This window comes from Phaseolus vulgaris, unplaced genomic scaffold, assembly GCF_000499845.2.
Source record: "Phaseolus vulgaris cultivar G19833 unplaced genomic scaffold, P. vulgaris v2.0 scaffold_100, whole genome shotgun sequence".
Lineage (NCBI taxonomy): Eukaryota > Viridiplantae > Streptophyta > Magnoliopsida > Fabales > Fabaceae > Phaseolus > Phaseolus vulgaris.
The window spans coordinates 55,715-76,807 of NW_027174136.1; the positions used below are offsets into that span (position 1 = coordinate 55,715).

A 21,093-nucleotide genomic window follows, 5' to 3' on the forward strand; every position below is an offset into this window, starting at 1 on the left:
CGTCCTCTGCCTTCCCCCCTTGCTTGAGCTGGCCAGCTTGGCGAGCAGGTCAGCACAGGCATTCTGCTCTCTTGGGACGTGGACCAACTCTAACGCCAAGAACTCCCCTTTCAGCACTTGGACATACCTCAAATACGCAGCGATTTGTGGATCCTTGGCTTGGTACTCTCTGGTCACCTGCCCCGTGACCAGCTGTGAATCACTCTTTGCCAGTAGGCTCCGCGCACCCATCTCCTTGGCTAAGAGCATCCCAGCTATTAGGACCTCATACTTTGCTTGATTATTACTTGCTTTGAACGCAAACCTCAGGGCCTACTCGATCACGCCGGCTCCACTCCCTTGCTGATTTGAGGACCCATCAACCGAGAGCACCCACTGGGGAGCCAACCTCTTCCTCTTACTGTGTGCTTCCTGGCGAGGGCTCCGCCAAGAAGTCTGCGTACACTTGTTCCTTGATGGACCCCCTGGGCTCATACAGAATATCAAACTCAGATAGCTCCACCGCCCAGCGAACCATCCTCCCTGTGACATCTGGCTTTTGTAACACCTTCTAAATGGGGAGGTCCGTCATTACTACCACCGTAAAGCTTTGGAAGTAGTGACGGAGCCTCCTTGCCGAGAACACCACCGCCAGAGCCACCTTCTCTAAAGACTGACACCTCGCCTCCGACCCTTGCAAGACCTTACTCACGAAGTATATAGGTTTTTGGGTCTGGTCCTGCTCCTGAACCAGCATAACCGGAGGGGCACGCCTGTCCGTGGCTTAAAAAGCACGGGAGGAGCCGCCAGATACTCCTTGAGCTTGAGGAATGCCGCCTCGCACTCCTCGGTCCAGACGAACCTACTGTTTCTTTTTAAGCACTGGAAGTAAGGATGCCCCTTGTCTCCTCCAGCGGACACAAACCTGGACAGAGCGGCCATCCGCCCCATCAACTGTTGCACCTCCTTCACCGAGGCGGGACTCCTCATTGCCAGAATCACTGCGCACTTGTCGGGGTTCGCCTCTATTCCTCGTTCGGTGAGTAGAAAACCCAAAAACTTACCTGCCTAGACCCTGAAGACACACTTCTCAGGGTTCAGCTTGAGGTGGTACTTGGCTATTGTGGCGAACAGCTCTTCCAAATCAGCTGTGTGCCGCCCCTTCTCTTGAGAGGTCACCACCATGTCGTCTACGTAGGCTTGCACATTTCTACCCAATATGGGTGCAAGGACCTTATCCATCAATCTTTGATAGGTGGCGCTTGCATTCTTCAACCCAAACGGCATGACCTTGTAGCAATAACAACACGTCTCGGTCATGAACGTCGTTTTGCACTCGTCGCGGGGATGCATCTTGATCTGGTTGTACCCTGAAACACATCCAGAAAGCTCAGCATCTTGCAGCTCGAGGCGCTGTCCACCAACGCGTCGATGCTGAGCAGGGGATACGAATCCTTGGGGCACGCCTTATTCAGGTCAGTGAAGTCCACACACATCCTCCACTTCCCGTTTGCCTTCTTCACTAACACTACGTTGGCCAGCCACTCAGGGTACTGGATCTCCCTGATGTGGCCGGCGCTCAGCAGCTTCCTGGTCTCTTCCTGCAGGACGAAGTGTCTTTCCTTATTGAACTTCCTCCTCCTTTGTCGCACAGGGCGGACCTTGGGGTCCATGGTGAGATGGTGGCATAAAAAATACGGGTTGATGCCGGGCATGTCCAAGGCGGACCATGCAAAGGCATCCAGGTGACGTGAGATTACTGTCGCCACCTGGTCCTGCTCTTCCTGACTCAGCAGTCATCCCAATTTAAAAGTCTTACCACCAATCTGCCTCTACCACGTTCTCGAACGGCTCGGGCCACCTATCCCGGGCGTTCTCTATGTGAGACACGCCTTCGCGACCCTCCCTCTGGGCAATGCCCCCGCGGGCGTCTCCTCCCTAGGTACCGCCTCCGTGGGCGCCTCTTCCATGGGCACTGCCTCGATGGGCTTCTCCCCCACGGGTACCGTCTCCACGGGCGCCTCTTTCGTGGGCACTGCCTCGATGGGCGTCTCCTCCACGGGCTCTACCTCCACGGGCGTATCCGCACTGGATGGGCGCTCCACCACCATAAACACGCCTCTCTTTGTTTTCAGGCTATTTTCATAGCATTTTTTCGCTTCCTGCTGATCGGACTTGATCACGATCACTCTGTCACTGAGATCGGGCAGTTTTAGCTTCATGTGTTGTGTAGACGCCACCCCCCAGTCTGTTTAGAGCTGGCCTCCCCAGCAAAATGTTGTACGTCGAATTGGCGTTCACAACTAGATACCTTATGTTCTCAGTGCGCGACGCCGTACCATCCGTGAAATTCGTCCTCAGCTCTAGATAGTCGCGCACCTCCACTTGGTCCACTGCGAAGCCATACAAGCACCCTATATATAGCCTCAACAGATCGGGGGACAACTGCAGCTTGTTGAACGTGGACCAGAACATTACGTCCGTGGAGCTGCCTTGGTCCACGAGCATGCGGTGCACCTTCCTCCCTGCAGTTACGACTGAAATCAGCATAGGGTCGTTATCGTGGGCGACGACGTCATGAAGATCAGCCCTCGTGAACGCAAGGTCGATGTCCAGCGAGTCGTCCGCCCCCTGCTCAACCACCGAATTCACTGATCGCATGTACCTCTTGTGCTGAGAGGCAGTGCATCCTCCGCCTGAAAAACCACTAGAAATGGTATGAACCTCCCCATGGATAGGCATCTCATGGGCCTGATCTTCTTCTGGTACCGCCAAGGCCGCGGCTGCGGACGACCCCGCCAGATAGTCATTCAAGAACCCGCTCTTCACTAGCTCATCCAACTGATGGCCCAGAGCCAAGCAGTTGGTGATCTGATGCCCAAACGCCTGATGGAACTCACACCACACGTCCTTGTGTGGTCCTAGCACCTTATCTGTCTTCGCAGGGACCCTCAGCCTATCTGCGATGTTAGGCACTGCAATGAGGTCCTTTAGCTCCACCACGAAGTTGTGCCTAACCGGCCGATTCTTCCCTGAGCGCCCCCTCGCCTGGGGCTTCCTCGCCTCGTAGGGGTGCTTCCTCTCTTGGCCCCTCCTCCCTGTCGCGGCTTCATTCACCCTTGCGAGTTGTGCACACGACTGTGCTCTACGGCGTGCGGGTGCAACACTTGCACGTTTCTTGCACACCTCATCCTCTATCGCGATGTGCTCCATCACGCAACGCCTTATCTCTGCGAAAGTTCAGGGATGATTCCTGATGATCGACTCGCAGAATGGCCCAGGGAAGATCCCCTTCCGGAACGCATACACGATCATTGGCTCTTCCGTGTTGCCAACCTTCACCATCTGCACCCCAAAGCGGTTGATGTATGCTTTCAACGTCTCCCCCTGATACTGCTTCACGTCGAAGAGGTCATACGACACCGGCGGGGGAGCCCGGTTCGCGATATACTGCTCCCTGAACAGCTGTGAGAGCTGCGCGAAGGTGGTCACATGACCATCTGGAAGGCTAATGAACCAGTCCATTTCCATTCCTGTCAGCGTGCTCATGAATAACTTGCACCTCACGGCGTCAGAACCACCGACAAGCATCATTTGCGTATGGAACGCAGTGAGGTGCGCCTCTGGATCTTCCATCCCCGTGAACGTGATCTTCGGACCCACGAATGTGGGTGGAATTACCGCCTCCATATTGGACTGCGAGAAAGGCATAGGAAACTCCCTAGGTGGCGTGAAACACTCGCGATCCTCTGTTTCACGATTCCCAGGGTGGTTGCGCAACCCGCAGCGCAACTCTTCGTTCGCGCGGCACAACTCTTTGTTTCTCGCCTGCGACGCTGCAAGATCCAGCTGAATGCGTTCTTGCTCCACTTTCGACGCCGTCATCGCCTCTTGAAGGCCTTGCATCACCTCCATGACCTATTGCAGGGTCATGCCATGACTCTCTGCGCACATTGTTGAACTCTGCCTACTAGTCCTCATTCTTCACGGTTCTTGGAGAATCTTGAATTGTTACTGCGAGTCTTGGAACTTTCTTTGGTGGAACCGGATGAAACTTGAAGATTTTCGGTGAATCTTGCAATAATCTTGAAAAACCTCCACGAACCTTGCTGTCGCTACTGAAACTCGAACTTCTTGCGGTGGGACTGCTGTTTTAGATCAGGCCCCACGGTGGGCGCCAAATGTTCCTACTGGTTGACCAGATTGTTCTTCGTTCGTAGCTTTGAGCTGCGTATCAAGGACTCCTTCGTCTTTGTTCCAAATCTCCACCCTTCGCCGCCATGAATACTTGAAACAGAGAGAACAAAGGGCGCCCTCGCGGCCGTTTGCACTCTGACGCTCAAGTTAGTACTGGCAGAAAACATCGTGCACCTCCGTATCAGAACACCGCAGACATCGTGTTCAGACGGTGCGTAACTGAATTGTAACTGAATTCTCTCTCGTTCTCAAGTCACTCGTACGTATAGTGTGTAAGCGTAAAATGACTCAAACTCTATAAAATGTCAAAATGACTAAAACGTACCTTAGTCTGCTGACAGTGAAAGCTTATATACCTTTCCAGTGCTTTTGCCACGTGTCTCCTTCTAACTTAAGCGTAACTCTGTGTGGGAGGCCTTACGACGCTACAACCCAACTTAGGGAAATCCTAGCGTGTAAGTCTCCCTTCTCGAAGTGCATCTGGCGCGGGGGGAGGGTGACTACCTGGGTGCCAACTCATGCGCCCCAACTTCTAGTCACTCACACTGGAGTGTTTCTGCCGTCTTACGTACCATGCATGCATATTACCCCCTGGGACGTGGCCCTCTCATGGGTCGTCTCTGTCCTAGTGGTTTTCTAACGGTGGCGCGTACTGCCGCGTTCCCACGCGTCATGCACAGATACTCCGCGAGTTGGGTCTCTCCCTGCTGGTACCGAGGGTGTGGCTTGGAAACGACCTTTCTCTTCTATTATTACTCTTTCGGGGTACCGAGGCTCGAGGCCTCCACGTCCTTACCATGTCGCCCCCTCCACGGTCACTCTCACCCGTGGGTATCGGGGGGTGGCACCACCCAACTGTAAGCACCTCTTAATCCGGACCCAGTCAACGCTCGGGGCCTGGTGAACGCTCGTGGCCTGTTCGACCCCCCTTCTCACCTCATTGCGCCCCTGATGGGTCCTACCAAGTGTTGACTTTGGTCAACACCCGAGGACGGGTCGGTACAAAAACCAATGCCAAAATGAGACTTGTGCGCAGCAGAACTATGGTGAATAAGAGCATGGCAACAACAGAATTTAAACCATGATAAAACCAGATAACAGCATAGTGTAGTAGCAGCATTACAACACATAAAAGCACACCATTCTCCCCTATTTGTCTTCTCAAATAGAATGAAAGAAGGGATACAAACAACAGAATTTCCAGCATTGAAAACCAGCATATAGCACCAATATGATAAACCAGAAAAACTGTGTGTTGTAGCAGCACCATTGCAGCAACAAATCTTTGATACCATATCAGAATTGCAGCAAAATCTATGGTGTATGACAACAGCAGAATCAAAGTACCATAGACCCCAAAAATTTCAGCAAGGAGACCACAATTTCTCCCTGTACCATCCAGGTCATCGGGTGTGATGACGTGGACAAGAGAAAGGTAGGTGGTCAAGAAGTCAACATAGTCGCCGTATATAAAAGGCGCAAGGACCTTCTCCAAGGAACCCTAGATAATAGCAAGCAACGCAGAGGTAAACCCTAGTTTTCACCTATATAAATGGCACGAAGAGCCCTAGTAAGGTACGCTTTCATAGTTATACAGAGCACTAAACCCTAGTTGTTCTTGACGGCACACCCAGCTGTGAGCACAAGGCAATTAGGGCAACACAGTTCTAGTTATTGAGATAATCATACAGTCTCTAGTCACTTTGGTGTTTCTCGCTAGCTGACTTGATCGTCGGAGTGCAAACGGCCGCTAGGGCGCCCCTTTGTTCTTCTTTTTCAGGTACTCGTAGACAAGGCAGAACGAAGGTGCTCTAGCTCGTGGGGACAAGCCACTCATAAAGACGACCCAGGTCAACCGACCGGAACATTTGGCGCCCACTGTGGGGCTCGATATAAAACATCAGCCCCACCACACAAGTTTTTCAGTTCCAGTTGCAGTTTCCAACCTAGTTCCAGCCCTCAAATCGCAGATAGTCAAGGGGGGCTTCCAAAAACCCCGAACATGAGACCCCCACGCACTAGGAGCGAAGAGATGACCATACAACAAATCGTGGAGAAGCCCTCCAGTCAGTGAATGAAGAAGCCAAGGCTGACCAGTTAAGGCCATTCCTTGAGCGTGGAATGTGGCAAACCTTAAGTTGTATTTCAGCTCAGATATTCGTGCTTAATGTTTTCTCTTTGAACAATGTGTGATAAATCTGTTCTTGGAAGATGATGCATTTAACTTTGTTGATTTATCTGAATTGGCACATGATAAGTTGACCTAGCTCGGTATAAGTACGAGCATAGGCGCTCTGTGGAATTGATCTGTTTGTTGATTTGTTTAAGCACAACACAGGTAAAGTTAACCTAGCTCGGTGTCAGTGCAACCACTCGAGTATAGCCGCCCCGTGAGTAAATGGTTACCTAGTGCTAGGTAAGACAGGGGCATAAGTATCATGCAGGAGAGCCCGTCAGCTCGACCCAAGGGTTCGGGGGAGGTCATCGGTGATTGGGCACAAGAGGTGAGTTGTGAGCTTAACTCAGATATTGGTCAGCCCAGAAAAGGTAACAAAGATAAAAAAAAAATATTTTATTTGTTGTAATGTTATTCCCAAAGATAAATGATTATTATTTTTATCATGTTATATTATTTTGGAGATAAAAGATAAATAAATATTTTATTTGTTGAATATTATTTTGGAGATAAGAGATAAAAGGATATTTTATCTGTTGTGATATTATTCTGGAGATAAGAGATAGAAAGATATTTTATCTGTTGTGATATTATGATGGAGATAAAAGATAAAAAGATATTTTATCTGTTGTGATATTATTATGAAGATATTGTGATATTATTCTGGAGATAAAAGATAAATAAATATTTTATCTGTTGTAATGTTATTCCTAAAGATAAATGATTATTATTTTTATCATGTTATTCTGAAGATGACGTGAACAATTAATTATCATTTAAATTTGTTGTGATATTGTTATCATGATCATGATTTCTCACAGTAGAGAAGTTATTCTTGTCTTGTTGCTGGTCATAGAGCATAGTAGTGAAAAAGTACATGTCTAGGAAAGTTCTGGCAAGGAAAGACTTGGTATTTAAGCATGTCCGTTGGTGACCCACCTCTCTTTCCTGGGAACTTACCTAGTGTACTAGTTCACGATCTACAACATGCAAAAAAGATCAACTTTGACAAATTTTGCAGAACTCGTGTGTCGAGAATGACAAATTATTATGTCCTACTGTAGCTCGACGGTAAAGGGCAGTACAACATCAAACTTTTACACCATGCAGGGTCATAAAAGTGTTGGACGACAAAGCCTGTTGGTGAAAAGTCAAGCCATCAGGACAACTCCTCTAACAGGTACATTACGACTCATGTGCACTGACCCTTAGCTCAGAGACAATCTGGACATGGGCACCCTTGATCGCAGCTCGCCACCGTTGTGGTTCGAGCCTTTGAACAGGTCCGTAGCGACTCTCAAGTCGCCACTCGCCACCGTTTTGGTTTGCCCCTTTGTCTTTGCAGGTGAGAGGTTTCTTGATCAAGGAAATACAATTCTCAGACAGAGATAGAAGGGCCAAAGTCTACCGTTGTAGTTAACCAACGAGAAGAGGCCTCAGCCAGTCGAGGAGTGGCTTGAGAAGAAGATCAACGGCAAGACGTTTAAGCTGGGGGAAACTTTAGATGGCGAAACACAAGACCAGATCGCCAAGAAAAAAAACCTTATTGCTTTTATGAGATTTAAGGCAACAGTTTAAAGATTATGGCATGCATTCAGTACAAGGTTTTAAAGCATAATGTTTTAAGTCCTCATCGCCATATGGCGATCGGAGGCACAAGTGTGAAGTTTTTTAGACCTTCCTCGCCGTAAGCGAGTGTAGGCGAGCAAATTTAAAGAAGACCTTCCTCGCCGTGAGCGGGTGTAGGCGAGAAGATACATTGCCTTAGTTTTTCCCTTCCATGTAAAATCAAAGATCAAAGAAGAAGACCAAGATGGCGTCGCCAGAACAAGGCACTGCCAAGACAAGGCGTCGCCGAGATAGCGATACCAAGAATAGGTAACACTAGAACAAAGTATCGCTAGAAGTAGGTGTTGCAGCCAGATAATCAATCAGATAACAGTTTCGAAGAGAAGACTTTGTCGTCCTTGTGTAATTTGGGGCAGATTCAGATCGCATGCATTCAGTCCAAAGTTTTAAAGTATAAAGTCTTTAAGTCCTCATCCCACTCGGCGATTGGAGGCACAAGTTAAGTTTTAAATCCTCATCGCTGCTTGGCGATTTGAGGCACAAGTTAAGTTTTAAGTTCTCATCGCCACTCGGCGATCGGAGGCACTGGTATAAAGTTTTAATACCTCATCGCCACCTGGCGATCGTAGGCAAACGTATGAAGTTTTTAAGTCCTTGTCATCACCCGGCAATCAGAGGTGAAAGTTAAGTTTTAAGTCCTACTCGCCAAGAACGAGTTTAGGCGAGAACAGATCAGAAGTCCTACTCGCTAAGAACGAGTTTAGGCTAGAACAGATTAAGAAGTCCTACTCGCCAAGAACAAGTATAGGCGAGAGTTCAGAGCAAGATGACAGGTATGTCCAGTATGAGTTAAAATCCGGGCACCTAGCCCTTGAGCAGGGGTTAAGGGATTCCTTCGGGACGCCCCCTCCTCAAGTAGGAATAGCTAGCCCCGGTACCATAGAAAGTCCTCCTCACCCTCGAGTGAGTTCAGGCAAGATGAGATTAAAAGTCCTCAGTGCATCCAGGGAAAAGGTAGCCCCTGGGCAAGTTGAGGCACCAGAGAAAGTCCTCCTCACCCTCGAGTGAGTTCAGGCAAGATGAGATTAAAAGTCCTCAGTGCATCCAGGGTAAAGGTAGCCCCTGGGCAAGTTGAGGCACCAGAGAAAGTCCTCCTCACCCTCGAGTGAGTTCAGGCAAGATGAGATTAAAAGTCCTCAGTGCATCCAGGGAAAAGGTAGCCCCTGGGCAAGTTGAGGCACCAGAGAAAGTCCTCCTCACCCTCGAGTGAGTTCAGCCAAGATGAGATTAAAAGTCCTCAATGCATCTAGGGAAAAGGTAGCCCCTGGGCAAGTTGAGGCACCAGAGAAAATCCTCCTCGCCCTCGAGCGAAGCTGAGGTCAGTTATCAGTTAAATCCTCCTCGCCCTCGAGCGAAGTTGAGGTCAGTTAATAGTTATCAGTTAAATCCTCCTCGCCCTCGAGCGAAGCAGAGGTCAGATATCAGATAAATCCTCCTCGCCCTCGAGCGAAGCTGAGGTCAGTTAAATAGTTATGAGATAAATTCTCCTCGCCTAGAGCGGGTGCAGGCCAGAACAGATACAAGACCTCTTTGCTTAAGCAAATTGAGGCACCAGAAAAAGTCCTCCTCACCCTCGAGTGAGTTTAGGCAAGAACAGAATACAAGACCTCTTTACTTAAGCAAATTGAGGCAAGTTCGAAAGTCCTCAGTACAGAACTAGGCCAACAAAGTTTTAGGCGATGACCTAGAAATACACATGTCACTGCTCAGTAAGTAATTTCGTGTCAAATGTTATTGCTATAGACTAACCGTTTGTTCAAGATAAGTTGATTTCCAGGAAATTAAGCATCAGTTTATGCTAAGTTAATTGGGTTGAGTAAAAACCAACCAAGTTATCAGGTGATCGCACAACAGATAAGTTATCAGGGGTGGAAGAAGTCACAGGGTGGCTGAGGTAGGTTCGTAAAAGACACCTCACTACTCAGATCAAGTTGTTTCAGATTAAAGGCTCAGGGAAGGCAGAGGGAGGTCCGTTAAAGGCAGCTCTCCTCCCAGAATGAGCAGAATTGATAGCTCAAGGTATGAGGCCGTTCCCCAGAGGACGCCTTAGCAGATAAAAAGGAAAATAGCATCCAAAGAAGCCCACGGCTTTGAGATTGAAGCTCGAAAGAAGAAGTACATGGCGAGAACTAAGTTAGCATAGTTTGAGGCGATGACATAGAAGTGCGCATGTCACTTGGTAGATCAGGCGAGCTAGATTTCAGATACTAAGATTGACCCACGCCTACTGCCCAGTAAGTGATTTTGCGTTAAATGTTATTGTTATAAACTAATAGTTTGTCCAGTTAAGTTGATTTTCACAGAGCTAAGCACCAGTTGGCGCTAAGTCGATTTCTTTAAAGCAAGAGTTAGTCAGTTATATCAGATGATTACACAGGAGATAAAAGCGAAACCATGCGCACATTTATATGTATTGAGAAGAAAATGGAACAGTGAACTTCTTAGTCTTTTTGCTGAAAACAAGTTATCAGCTCAAGACTGGGGGGCTTGTGTACCGACCAGGTCATCGAGTGTGATGACATGGACAAGAGAAAGGTAGGTGGTCAAGAAGTCAACATAGTCGTCGTATGCAGAAGCGGCGTTCTGTAGTATACACAACCGGTTATCGCCAAGATGTGTCACCGCCAAGATGAGTCATCGCCCAAGAGAAGGACATTGCCTAAGCAAGACGTCGCCCAAGCGAGACGTCGCCCAAGTAAGACATCGCCCGAAGAGTCAACTCGCGTGACAGAAGCATTTCGCAGAGAAGAAGGCCCAACGATAGAATAACCCTAAGTTGGGTGGCGGCGCTATGGGACCCTCCGCACAGAATAAACGATCAAGTCAAAGGGGCATGTGACAATGCCCACGTGCTCATTAAAGATCTCCAAGGAAGGTTGCATGCATGACACGTGATTAATTAGGGCACCTAAATAGTATGATGGCGCGAGAAATACAGTGCCTAAGTTAGAGCCCAAGTGGCCGCAAGGTTATTCATTGCACTCCAGATAAGGGAAGTCATGGGCCAGATACGCTAAGATCCTAAGGATAGCGGCTCAAGGACCTTCTCCAAGGAACCCTAGATAATAGCAGCAACACAAAGGTAAACCCTAGTTTTCACCTATATAAAGGGCATGAAGAACCCTAGTAAGGGACGCTTTCACAGTTACACAAGCTTTAACCTAATTCTCATAGTTACACAGAGCACTAAACCCTAGTTGTTCTTGACGGCGCACCCACTGTGAGCACAAGGCAATTAGGGCAACACAGTTTTAGCCACACAGTTTCAGTCATTGAGATTATCATACAGTTTCTAGTCACTTTGGTGTTTCTCGCTAGCTGACTTGATCGTCGGAGTGCAAACGGCCGCGAGGGCGCCCCTTTGTTCTTCTTTTTCAGGTACTCATGGACGAGGCAGAACGAAGGTGCTCTAGCTCGTTAGGACAAGCCACGCATAAAGACGACCCAGGTCAACCGGCCGGAACACTCCCCTTATCTTTTCTTCATCCAACAATTCAAGTTGGTTAAATGATTGCTCAAGAGGTGGATTTGGTAGAAATATTATTTCTTCTGTTAAGAGCAAACCTTCCAAACGTTCCAAAGATACATTCATAACTATTCATCAACCCCGTGACCACCAATGTGGTTGCCATTCATAAAAAGCTTTGAATTTCAAGAAAAACAAAGAATATATCTCTTTATGATCTAATTCAGAGGCACAAAGAATGCATATTTGACTCATAATGAGTTATGAAAGAAAATAAACATTTGTAATCATGCATAAGAAATCATAACAGCTTTATTCAAATGTGCCAGAGGTAAAACAATCGGTTGTTTCGTGAAAACAATCGGTTGTTTTTCTGAGACAGCAAGAAAATGTTATTTTTCAAAGCAAATCATCTTTCAAAGTGATGGGAAATGCATAATGAAATACATTAATACTTTTGCATTACCTCAACGTGTTTAGAAGTTCATTTGGTCTTATGAAGCCAAAACCATAGGATGAACATATACAACTTACTTTACATAGGTGATGAATTTTGACTTGTCAAGAATTTGAGTAAGGTGTATACTCTGTAACCATAAGCATTACTTTGATCATTCTTCATCATAGCACCTGTACTTGAAAGGTCTTGTAACATAGAATTGATGCATATACAAAGCAAGTATAGCAGCAAGATAACAAGACACACACAAACCAGTTTTCTGCATATACAACATTAGCAGAAAAACTAGAAAAAATTAAAGTAATCAAGTGCTTTCAAGTGCAAAGAAGCAACAACATAATGCACAGATTTAAAGCTAACTATACAACCAAAACAAGCATAAACTTCTCCCCCTATTTGATCTACAAACAGACAATAAGAAGGGTTGTACAAAGCAGAAATCAGAATGATAACACAGTAGTTTAGCAGTACAAACAATTTTGACATTTCAAGAATAGAACATGTCATAGAGCTTTCAAGAAAACAAGTGGATAGAACTTTTATTATCAAATTCTGAGGCACACTCAATGTATATTTGTCTAAAAGCAAGATTTGAAAAAGAGCAATGGTTTAATCATGCATAAGCAAACTTGGCAGCATTATACAAAGGTGCCAGAGGAAAAACAATCCGTTGTTTTGTGAAAACAACTGATTGTTTTTCTGTAGATCAAGGAAGTTCAGCAGATGTCATGTTCTTGCCAACATTCAACAAATTGCAGCTGTCCCCTGATCAGCTGAGGCCATATACCGGGTGTCTTTATGGCTTCGCAGGGGACCAGGTGGAGGTGTGGGGGTATATTGAGCTTAGGACCACGTTCACTGACGGAGCGACGGCCCGCACCGAAAGGATAAAGTACTTGGTGGTGAACGCCCCTTCTGCGTATAACATTTTGTTGGGGAGGCCAACACTCAATAGGTTAGGCGCAGTCCCATCAACACGGCACATGAAGCTGAAGCTACCGTCAATGGAAGGGACCGTAATAACCATCAAGTCGGATCAAGCCAAGGCTAGACGCTGCTATGAGAACAGCCTCAAGCAGAAGAGAAGCGTATGCCACGTCACCACGACACCACCGCCAAAACTGCCTGACGGAGGATCGGTGGTTAGGACAACACATGACGCTCAGAGGATGGAAAATGCTACGCAGGGGGGCACCCAGGTGGCTCAGGTTGAAGAAGAAGAAGAGGGCGCGATCACTCCTCGCGAGTCAGGGGAATGTCTGACGATCGGTCATCGGTCGTTAACTCAAGAAACGCTGAGAGCGCCGAGGGTTAGAGCGCGACCGTCGAAGACCGATGAGTCGATGGAAGTCTGCGCGACGAAGGAGCCAGACATGTGGATAACGCCGTACCAGTTGTACTTAAAAGACGGTGTACTCCCGCTTGACGTGGCAGAGGCAAAAAGGATCAAGAGGAGTTCGAGTAAGTTTACATTAATCAATGGGAACCTGTTTAGATTTGGATTTTCTCACCCTGTGCAGATCTGCGTGTATGGTGAACAATGCACCAGACTCATGACTGAGCTGCACGAAGGGGTGTGCGGAAGCCGTGTAGGTGGTCGCGCCTTAGCAAGCAGGATACTCCGTGCGGGGTACTACTGGCCAAAGCTGAAGGAAGACTGCGTGAGGTTTGCTCAGCGTTGCAAACAGTGTCAACTTCACGCAGACTGGCATAAGGCACCCCCTGAGGAATTGAGGTCCATCCACAGCCCGTGGCCATTCCACACGTGGGGGATTGACATCCTGGGACCCTTTCCCTTGGCGATAAGGCAGATGAAGTTCCTCATAGTGGCCATCGAGTACTTCACCAAGTGGGTGGAGGCAGAACCAGTTGTGCACATCACCGCACAGAAAGTCCAACACTTTGTCTGGAAAAACATCGTCTGTCGCTTCGGAGTACCCAAGAGGTTAGTCTCCGACAATGGCACCCAGTTCACGAGTCATCAGCTGAGGAAGATGTGCGAGGAGTTAAAAATACAGCAAGTTTTCGCCTCAGTAGAACACCCGCAGACAAATGAGCAGGTAGAGTCAGCCAACCGAGTACTGCTCAGGGGGCTGAAGCGAAGGTTAGACAAGGCTAAAGGGAGCTGGGCTGAGGAGGTTCCCAGAATCGTATGGTCTTACCATACCACCCCACAGTCCAGCACCCACGAGACGCCCTTCAGCCTCGTCTACGGGACAGATGCCAAATACAGGAGAACTCCCCCAGGTTTTTGAATTTCATTGCTGAAGAATCCAATGAAGAACGAAGGGTGAATCTCGACCTACTGGAAGAAGTGCGAGAAGAAGCCAGAGTCAGTGCTGAAGCCGTTAAAAGAAGAGTAGAACGGAGGCACAACTCTAAAGTGAGGCTCAGGCGCTTCCAGGAAGGTGATCTGGTGATGAGAAAGGCACATCAGATTGACATGCAGAACAAGTTGTCCCCAAAGTGGACAGGCCCGTACAGAGTGGCGGAGACGTTGGAGAACGGAGCCTATTGCCTAGAGACTTTGGAGGGAGGAGCAATCCCAGAACGTGGAACGCCACCCATTTAAAATTTTATTTCAGTTAAAAGTTGTACAGTAATGGCGCTCTCGCGCTAAAGGATACATGCCTTGTATGTGGTGGAAACAGTTGAACAGACAAGGGGGCACTCTTTTCCCTAAGGAGGGTTTTTAATGAGGCCACCCAAGTAAAAAGAAAATTTCCAGCGTATCAAGTGTGCTCAAGTATTAAAGTCAAAATCCTCCTTGCCCCAGGTGCAAGTGCAGGTGATTGATTAGGCCCTACTTGCCCTAGGCGCAAGTGCTGGCACTAATCTGAGTCTTCCTCACCCCAGGTGTGAGCGCAAGCAGTTAAAAGTTCGAAAAGCCAGGGGTGCTAGTAAGACCAAGTGAGGGAAAGGAAAGATTTTGACAAATGTCCTTGCCCACTTGGCATACACCAATATTGGCCCAGTAAAGCTCTTAGTTCGAAACCCTTTTCACCCCAGGAGTAAGGTAGGGGAAGAACGACCCAATCCACCAGAGATTGATGACCTTGGGGAAGGTAAGAGGGGTATGCGAGAAACACTTTTCTTTCCCCAAAACAAGGCATCACCTCGAGCGATCGGTGTCAAAATCCTCCAGGCACTTAGCACTGGAGCAGCAGAAAGGCCAAGAGAGGACTGTAGAACGATGACTGATGAGTCGTCAGCAGAGGTGTTAGTGTGTAAATGCTTTGTTTGCGGAAGCTTTCCCAAACAAGTTCTCACGCATCAAGTTATCAAACAGACTACCCAGTACGAAGCAGTACACAATAACTGTTAAAGATCAAGCTAAAGGATTCGTTAGTCGTGATCAAAGTAGAGGCCAAGACCAAAGAGGGCAGGTCGCGCTAAGCCTAAGCTGGTTAACAGTTAATCGTGTGCAAATAGAAAGATAGAAGTCAAGAAAACGTAAAGAGAAAGTTGTGCAGCTGAAACCAATGTGTATTAACGAAGACATTTAGAGAAGTTTCAGGTACAATAGTCAATGGGGCAGAAATTTAAAGTTACAAAGTGAAGGTTACAAAAGAATAAGAAAGAGCTCAAGAAGGAGGAGGAATGAGTTTCCCATCTTCCACTTCGTGGTGAATGCTGAACTGCGAGAGGTCCAGGTCCGGGAGAACACATTGGACCTGCTCGAGTGCAAGCTCGAACCCGTCAGCAAGAGCCTCAGCACCCACACTCATGAAGGAGGCCCTCTCAGCTTCTGCAGTTTCTTTTGCAGTGGTGAGGGAAGCGATAGAAGAGGAAGCTTCTTCTAGCTGGCACCTTGCCTCCTCAAGCTCTTTCTCCTTGGATGCGGTTTTCTCCTCACTAGCCTCGAGCTTCCCCGCCAGTTCTGAGTTCGTTTGATGAAGGGAGAAAGTCTCGTTTTCCAGGCGGAGAACCTTGCTTTTCAACTCAGCCATTTCACAGTCCAGCGTGGTAACAGCTTGGCCCGTCAAGATCTCAGTCTTGATGGTCTCCTGGACTTGCGCTAGGTACTCTCTCCTAGACTTCTCCACCATACCCCTCATCAGGGCAACAGATCCTTGGGCAGCCTCGAAGTCACTCTGCAGCGACCCCTTGTCATGCTCAAGTTCCTGTACCCGCTTCTCTAGGGCAAGTTGTTTGCGGTGCTGAGTGGAGAACTCTAAGGAGAGCACCATTTGCTTGGCAAGGTGCATATCCACCTCGTCCCCGCTCCAATCGACAAGCTCCCGGTTGCTGATGAGCTGTCGAACCAAGGCAATAACCTTGCGGAAGTTCTCGTGACTAGCCCCCGAGGCGCTTGGTCGTGAGCTGGCCCCACTATGTTCAGTGGTAGCAACCGGAGTTGGCAGCGGTGGTGGTGGCCCCTCAGGTAGAGCAGAGACGCCCCCAGCAGGTAGAGCAGGTTGACCAAGAGGTTGGCCTACTGTGGGAGAAAGATGGGAACGCAGAGGGAGGATTGGCAGGAAGTCTGAGAGTTGAATGAAGAAGATGAAGAAACAGTGAAAACCCGCGCCTATTTGAAAAGGAAAAGGGAAGCGCTAACGACACTCCATGCTGGCCGTGTGATGCATCCACGCGTCGCGAGATCTAGAGAGGAAGTTGAAACGTTAAAGAAGCCGCACGTGAGGTAAGAAGAAGCGGCATGTGAGGTGGCACGTGAGGTGGCCCCACATGCCACGTGGACCAAGAGCACGACCACTTAATCTCTTCGTTGAGAACGAGTTCACAGCTCGAGACTAGGGGGCTTGTGATCCGATCGGTCATCGGTCATCGATGACGTCAGCAGAGGGTAACCACGTGGCCCGCTCATAGGTTGACACGTGGACCAGGTGACAGATAAATCAGAGTGAGGTGATCGGTGGTCAGTTGCCAAGTGACCATCGACGGATCAGGTGGAAGAGAGTCATCGTAAGGTGATCGGTGGTCAGATATCAAAGTTGCCACTGACAGACCAAACAGCAGAGATCCCAAGGAGGGAGTTACCGATAAGTGATCGGTGCTTAGTGACCAAAGTGTCCACGGACAGATCAAGTGGAGAAACACAAGAAGCAATAGAGCACCGATCAGTCATCGGGTGCATGGTCATCGGGGTCTCGTGTTACACGCAGTTAAACTGGGACCAAGGTTCCCAGAGAGAGCGTTACGCATGAACCCCGCATGAGTATACCTCAGGGAATCGTGCACGAGGATGGCCTGAGGGAGCCAGTACACCGATCAGTGATCGGTTACTCCTTCAACCCATTACGTGCATGACGCCATGAAAGGTAAGCCGCTTACGCAGGGAGCAGTGTTTGGTGAGTGTGCCTAGACCAGCCACACCTGGCACTCTCCTGCGAGCGCGCGAGTTATCCAGATAGAAGAAGGGTCTAAGTCATTCCGCGAGGGAATAACTTAGATCCGCAAAGAGAAGCACCAGAGCCCTGCAAATGGTGACGCGTGTGTGGTTAGATGCCAATAGAGCACCGGTCAGTCATCGGGTGCATGGTCATCGGGGTCTCGTGTTACACGCAGTTAAACTGGGACCAAGGTTCCCAGCGAGAGCGTTACGCATGAACCCCGCATGAGTACACCTCAGTGATCGTGCACGAGGATGGCCTGAGGGAGCCAGTAAACCGGTCAGTGATTGGTTACTCCCTCAACCCATTACGTGCATGAAGCCATGAAGGGTAAGTCGTTTACGCAGAGAGCCATGGAGGGTGAGTGCGCTTAGACCAGCCACACCCGGTGTTCTCCTGCCAGCATGCGACGTACCCAGTTAGAACAAATGTGCTAAGTTACTCCGCAAGGGAATGACTTAGGCGCACGAAGAGAAGCGTTAGAGCCCCTCAGGGAGTGACACGTGTATGGTTAGATGTGAGTTGCATGCCTCCACGTGTCATGATCTGAGAGGGGCGCGGCCCAGATAAAGGTGCACTCCGTACCACCAAAGGTACAGGCAGGCGCAGCCTCGCACAGACACTCGGGTCTCACTGATTCTGGAGGTACTTTGTCGTAGAAAAGCGAAACAGGGTTCTGACACATGCCAGAGGCATAACAGAATTCTGTTAGGCGCAACAGAGAGGGAGGCATAAAGAGGAATCAGAGTGAGATTCGAGGGAGAGTTTTTTACACACACACAGAGTTTGAGAGAGACGTTCTAGACAGTAGAGCTTTTCGCTACCACTAGTTTTCTCATCTTTGGTGGTTCTGTGGACTAACTTGATCGTCGGAGTGCAAACGGCCGCCAGAGGCGCCGTCTGCATGTTTTGCAGGTCACGTTCGGAGCTCGCAGAGAAGAGACTGAAGGTGCCCGCGTAGAGAACACAGCTGCGTAGACGGGGTAGGAGCGCAGCGAGGCTACTCCACCACGCTCGAGTTGCCGGCAGGATCAAGAATCAAGTGCAGATACAATGATGTTCATAGCTACACAATTAAGATGTTCTCTTTCAGAAGAAACATTTTCAGATATAGGCATGAGATAGCTATTTGTAATAACATTCCAAATTTTTCTATCTATAGATTCAACAAAGAATTTCATTATAACCTTCCATAATTGATTATTCAGTCCACAAAACAGAGCTGGCCTGTTAATTGAGGCACTCTCCCCAAAAGGTAAGTTTTCAGCCATAGAAAAAAGATTTAGGATCGAAAACTTGAGTAAATTTCAAGAACTTAGCTCTAATGCTAATTGTTAGAATATATGACCTTAAACAAGAGGGGGGTGAATTGTTTAAGAGGGATTTTCGCAAACTTTGAAGGTATAATGAAAATCAATGCTGAATTACAGAGAAAAGAATCAAGGAAACAAATACCCAAAACTGTTTTAAGATGATATCAGAAATACAATCGTTTGTTTTGTCGAAACAATCAGTTGTTTTTATCAGCAGTTTATAAAAACAACTTAAAAACAAAATTTAAAGAGTTAAGGGTAAGAGATAAGCACGCAAGCAATTTATACTGGTTCATTCTTACACCAAGAGCTACATCCAATCCCCAGAAACCACTAGGTATTCCACTATGCAATCAAAACCAGATTACAAACACCACACACCAAAGTAGTGACCTTGAACCCCTCAAGAAACACACTACCTTTGGCAAACCACACCAAGAATGTTGATCTTGAACACCTCAAGGACACACAACACTACTTGGCAACACAACTACAGAAATACAGTAATCAAGGAAGAAGGGAATAGAATACACCTGGGTATTACAAAGCTTAAAGTTCAGAATTACAACCCAATCCTATTCCACACACTTAAGAATGATCCAAAAGCTCTTTCAAATCTTGGAAAAACTGTTTTGATAAACTCTTTCTGTTACTTCAAGATTAGGAGCGTAAAACCACCTTTATATATACCAACCAAGTGGTCAAAAGCATTTAATAAAGGAGCCAAGTTAGTTAGGATCATTTAAAACATATTAAAACCGCTTAACAGAATTCTGTTAAGGTTTTCAGGAAATCAATCAGTTGTTTTGTCGAAACAATCGATTGTTTTGGTTTGAGAGCAAAGTCAACCAAGTTTTTCAAAAACAACTAAGGTAAAACAACGTGTTGTTTTGAAAAACAACTTGTTGAATTTTTGACAGCTTTTTAGAAAACACATCTCTTCAAAAGGTTAAAGATTCAAATGAACTTGGATCATCTTAAGAAGTGAATTAACAAGTTTCAAGCAACTTGATCCTGCCGGTTGACTCGAGCGCAAGAGTCTTGCCACGTCAATGGTTTCTCCTTCTGGATCGACTTCGCGCCATACTAGCTCCCGTCCTTCGCACCTCGATTCTCCTCAAGAACCTGAAAAAGATAGAGACACAGAATGGCGCCACTGCGGCCGATCGCGTTCCGACGCTCAAGTCAGTGACGAAATCACCAAATACTAAGAGAGAAAAGCTAAACTCTAGGAACCGTGCAAGTGCTCTCTCAGCGTGCTCAAGTATTCTCAAAGCATAAAGAAGTGTTCTAAACGCGCGTACCTCAAAAGTTCGTTGGAGTTCCTTATATACCTGATCACTTTCTCTCTCCTGACGGTTACACCTCTGGACACGTGGCTCGCATCCAGCTGTACACGTGTCACCATCTGGAGCCCCTTCCGACTTGAGCGTCACCTCTTCTCTTCAGTTTCAGGCTATTCGCCTAAGTTACCCGTGCAGGGGGTAACTCAGTGCATAGCTTCCCTGGAGCGCGACCCCTTAGGCGACGAGTACGGGGTGTCACCATGTACACCTTCTCTGCGGTCTCGCCTGCTGCTATTACGAAGTGCTTTACTTGCGCATTATGCATGTTCTGGTAAACTGTTCCCTTGCCTCAGCCTCTGGCTAGGGAATGATCATCTGGTAACCTCGCCTTCCATGCTAGTACCCCTCAGAAAGGCTTAAGCAAGCCTTCCTGAACTTTCGGTGATGTGCCCCTTTCGGCGATGTTCCCCTTTCGGCGATGTGCCCCTTTCGGCGGTCTCTAACCACTTGATCGCGAGCCTGGTGACCGCCGGTTATACATTCTACAGATCGGAGAACGCCAAGCTGACAACTGGCGTCTACACAAACTTCCTGATGTGCTTCCCTTCTGCCGGCCAGGTGTCCCGTTCAACATGCCTATATTATCGCTTGCTGCCACGTCATCACTTCCGACTACCCAACAACAAGACAACACACACACACACCCAACAACAAGGTCTTCAAGCTTTCCTCTTGGATTTGGAGACATTAAAGCATCTTGTTCAACACATAAAACGGCCAAACTCGGTACAATTACAGTTACTCTGATTAGCAACACCTATAAGATGACTTAACTCAGAACAGTTATAGTTACCCTGATTAGCCGCTTCCATAAGACGACCTAACTCGGAACATATACAGTTACTCTAATTAGCCGCACCCAAAAGACGAATTAACTCAAACAGTTACAGTTACTCCAATTAGGCGCACCCATAACAACTCGAAATAAATACAGTAACTGTATTAGCCGCACCCATAAGACGACCTAACTCGGAACAAATATTGTTACTTTGATTAGGCACACCCATAAGATGGCCTAACTCGGGAATGTTACAGTTACTTCGTTTAGCCACACCCACAATAAGGCCTAACTTAGAACTGTTAGAGTTACTTCGATTAGTCACACCCAATAGACGGCCAAACTCATAACAGTTACAGTTACTCCGATAGGTGCACCCACAAGAAGGGCCTAACTCG

The 21,093-nt window shown here is 47.7% G+C and overlaps 1 protein-coding gene across 1 annotated transcript; it reads right to left on the minus strand.

Moving 5' to 3' along the window:
• Positions 1-2,172: 2,172 nt before the first annotated feature.
• Positions 2,173-3,192, minus strand: LOC137817513 (uncharacterized). Its single transcript, XM_068620797.1, has one exon. It carries the CDS (start codon positions 3,190-3,192, stop codon positions 2,173-2,175), a length of 1,020 nt encoding a protein of 339 aa, XP_068476898.1.
• Positions 3,193-21,093: the final 17,901 nt, after the last annotated feature.